The sequence below is a fragment of the Lactuca serriola genome, chromosome 5, assembly GCF_051521515.1.
Source record: "Lactuca serriola cultivar US96UC23 chromosome 5, Lser_US96UC23_V15, whole genome shotgun sequence".
In the NCBI taxonomy this organism is placed as follows: Eukaryota; Viridiplantae; Streptophyta; class Magnoliopsida; order Asterales; family Asteraceae; genus Lactuca; species Lactuca serriola.
Window position 1 is genome coordinate 285671330 of NC_136412.1, and position 3420 is coordinate 285674749.

General features: G+C 32.0%; 1 protein-coding gene across 1 annotated transcript; it reads right to left on the reverse strand.

The window, feature by feature from the left end:
• Positions 1-1644: 1644 nt before the first annotated feature.
• On the reverse strand, positions 1645-3057 carry LOC145050588 (ribosome biogenesis protein WDR12 homolog). The gene is made up of 8 exons (XM_078998813.1): positions 3048-3057; positions 2831-2931; positions 2546-2649; positions 2373-2408; positions 2209-2294; positions 2044-2111; positions 1849-1956; positions 1645-1765 (listed from the first exon to the last, which is right to left on the reverse strand). Exons 1-8 carry the CDS (start codon positions 3055-3057, stop codon positions 1661-1663), a joined length of 618 nt encoding a protein of 205 aa, XP_078854939.1. The 3' UTR covers positions 1645-1660.
• Between the last annotated feature and the right edge of the window lie 363 nt (positions 3058-3420).

A 3420-nucleotide genomic window follows, 5' to 3' on the forward strand; every position in this document is an offset into this window, starting at 1 on the left:
AATTATCTTTTAAATGATTTTAAATCCTTTTAGGGGGGATACAAGAAGAAAACATTATAGTTATAGTATCAATCACATGTGATTTATAACTATCAAACAAGAGGAATTCTTATACTTCAAAACTATGTTATCAAACAAACTATTTCAAATCATTTTATAAACTGACAACAAGTCATCAATAACTATTCAAATGGTTAAAACTCTTTTATATGATAAACTCTTTATCATTTTACAAAACTCTTTTAAACTTATATATTGTCAAAATCATGTCTATATAGATATAGTTATATAAATAAGGTTGAAAGGGCTTAGGACTGATAACTCGCTTTATTTCCTGTTCCTTGTTTGGTTGTGGACTTAGGGTATTGGTTGTTTGTCCGAGTGTCGTTTAAATCTTAGTTATATATTATGTATATGTATGTAGATATAAAAGTTCTTCCAACCAGTTCGATACCTTTGGGTAGCAAAGATGTACAAACATGATCAGTCATTCACAAAACAGTACTAGTAAACTATAATAGGTATAGTTTAGAGGATTACCACTCACTATTTCTAGAACAATGAAACTTACAAGAGTCAGTTCATACATAAGTCAGTTCAAACATACAATAACGAGAAAAACAAATAACATACTATAACGAGAAACACAAAGAACATACTACACTAATACAAGAACAATATAAGATTAATGTGAGCCACTACTTCATGGCATGGCAATATACTGTTGTGTCATGTTTTGTAACCAGATTCTCCTGGAGGGAGAGCATGAGTTTGTGTATAGATCTATATGGGATTAACCATCCTACACCTTGCTGCTAGCTACAGTGGGACCTGCAGGTCTACGGGTGACGAATTACATACCATTTCGACGTCTTCGAACGTGGTGTTTTACTAGTCAATCAAGTATGGTTATAATCTCATCACATTTTACCTTAATTAAACAATTGGTTTAAGGTAGTTAGTACATCGGTAGTTACTATATACAATACTACAGTACATCTTCATTTTCCCATTACATACATATAGTGATCTTCCCACATAAACGGTAATGTAAACTATTTTCTGGTAATGATAATCATACTTGGGAAAAACACTCGCTTTTACAAAAGGACAAACATACAGAACAATCGAGTCTTGGTAGAAGACTACAATCGAGTCTTGGTAGAAGACTACATTTTCATTTTTTCCAATCTGGCCCTTTTAGTCAGTTTTTGCCAAAAAAAAAAAGACTAAATGTGTGGGGGTTCTTTCGAGTGAAACTAAAAAAAGTTGAGGGTTTATTAGGAAGCATTTAGAAGGTTGGAATTTTTTTTTTGAAAAAAGAAAATACAAAGTTAAGGGTTTTGCTTGGAAAAAAGAAAAAAAAAACTCAAAATATAACGTATTATTTTGAAATTAACCCTATATAATAATAATAATAATTATATAATACCATGTTTATTGTATCTTTTCCTGTTTCAATATCCCATCTTCTAATAGAAGGATCCCATGATGCTGAATAAATCGTTCCATATTCAGGCCAAACAGCCGAAGATACACATTGAGTATGACCCACAAGTGTAGATACATCCTCCCCCTATATTTATTTTTTAACCAAATTATCAATAAACTTAATGAAAATATAAATTAAAATATAAAAATATACCTCTGATTGAGATTCTTATTGCTTATTCCCTTTTTTCCTTTTCTTTACTAAAACAATATCTGCTTCATTAGACTCTGTTTGCCACACATTGATTCTGCAATCCCAAGAACCTGAACATATCTGTAATGGAGGAGGAGAGAGGTGAGAGATAGTGGCAAAAATGTAAAAAACATTAAATATTATTGAGAAAAAAGAAAAATTACCAAATTGCCATTAGGTTGTGATGCAAGGCTTTGAACTGAAGCAGTATGCCCAACAAGAGTTCTGAAAGAACTAATCTTTAGGTTTTCTGATAGAAGCTCTGGATCAAACTTCAAGTTGAAAAAAAAATTTAGTTTTATTTTTTTTAGTTGTTGATTTTTTAATAAGAGTTTTTTTAATGTAAAAGTTAAAATTACCTTCCAGAGTTTCACAGTTCTGTCTTTTGATCTAGTTGCAACAACCTTATTGGTGTCGTTTTCATTATCTGAAGATTTAGTGAGAAATAATGAGAAAAGAAATAACTTACTTTTTATTAAAATAAATAAAAAAATGAAGATTTAGTTTGTAAAACAAGTGTATACCTTTTGAATTCACAACACCAACTGATGTTATTGCACCATTATGACCTTCTAAAATATGTGTACAATTTCCTGGACCTTTCCATATCCTGAATTTATATATTTAAAGAGAAACATATGTTTTTGTTATTTCATGAAAAAAAGAAAAAAAAAGGTTATGAAATTACCTTCCTAATCCATCGTAGCAACCTGTCAAAATGAACCTTGCAGAAAGAAAGAAAGAAAGAAAGAAATTTACTCAGTTTCAACAAATTGTCTATTGAGTTGACAGAAGAAGAAGAAGAAAGGTGAATTTGAAGAAAAAGAGGGATAGATACAAGGATGAAAGTATAGGGCTTACTGATTTGATCCATCAACTGCACTGACCCAATCATCATGTAATGAAGGATCTTCTTCCTTGCGTGGAGCTACAGCTTTTATGTATTCAATTTCTAGGGTTTTTTCCTGAAGTTGTATCATGATGTGACGATAGGTTGAGAAGATTAATGACATCGCTTAAATGTAAATCTTCTTGTTTTGTTTTATCAATGTATATTTCTCAGATTACAAGCTTTTGATTCGAACTGTTTAGATGATGAATGTGTGATTAATCGCTATGAATTTTAGGGAAGAAAAATAAGTATACCGCTGAGATTCCTTTGGCGAGAAGAAAGTCTTCAAGTGACATCCTCACTAGCTCACCATAAATCAAGAAATCAAATGGTTCATGTTTCCAATCATCGTTTCCTAAACATAAGTTAAGGTTAGATGACTTAAAAGTGTAAAAACTAATCGGTGAACAACTAACTTATAGCATTGAATCATTGATCTTCGAATTGCAGATGATTTCAGAGAACTATTACCGAAGTTCATGATGTTTTTACACGAACATAATATATGTTTTATTGGTGGCAAAATGGTTCAAGTCAGGTTAAGCAGAAACGTAGTGTAAAGACGAATAACCTGATTGAAAAAGGCTATTAACCACGGACGAAAGACCCTTCCTTGTGAGGGTAGAAGGGATGGCAATGGTTGTCGTCGGAGCTTTGAATGGCGGTTTAAGCTTTGTAACGAATCGCACCTGTACTCTTCTTGAAACATCTTCAACATCTCCATCGATATCCATCTGAAAACGCACTTTAGCTGCAATTAACAGTGAATTGTTCAAGAACTCGGCGCTGGAAAAATCGACAGCAGCACAAACACGAATGAAAGAAGAAAGAGAAAAGAAAAAAC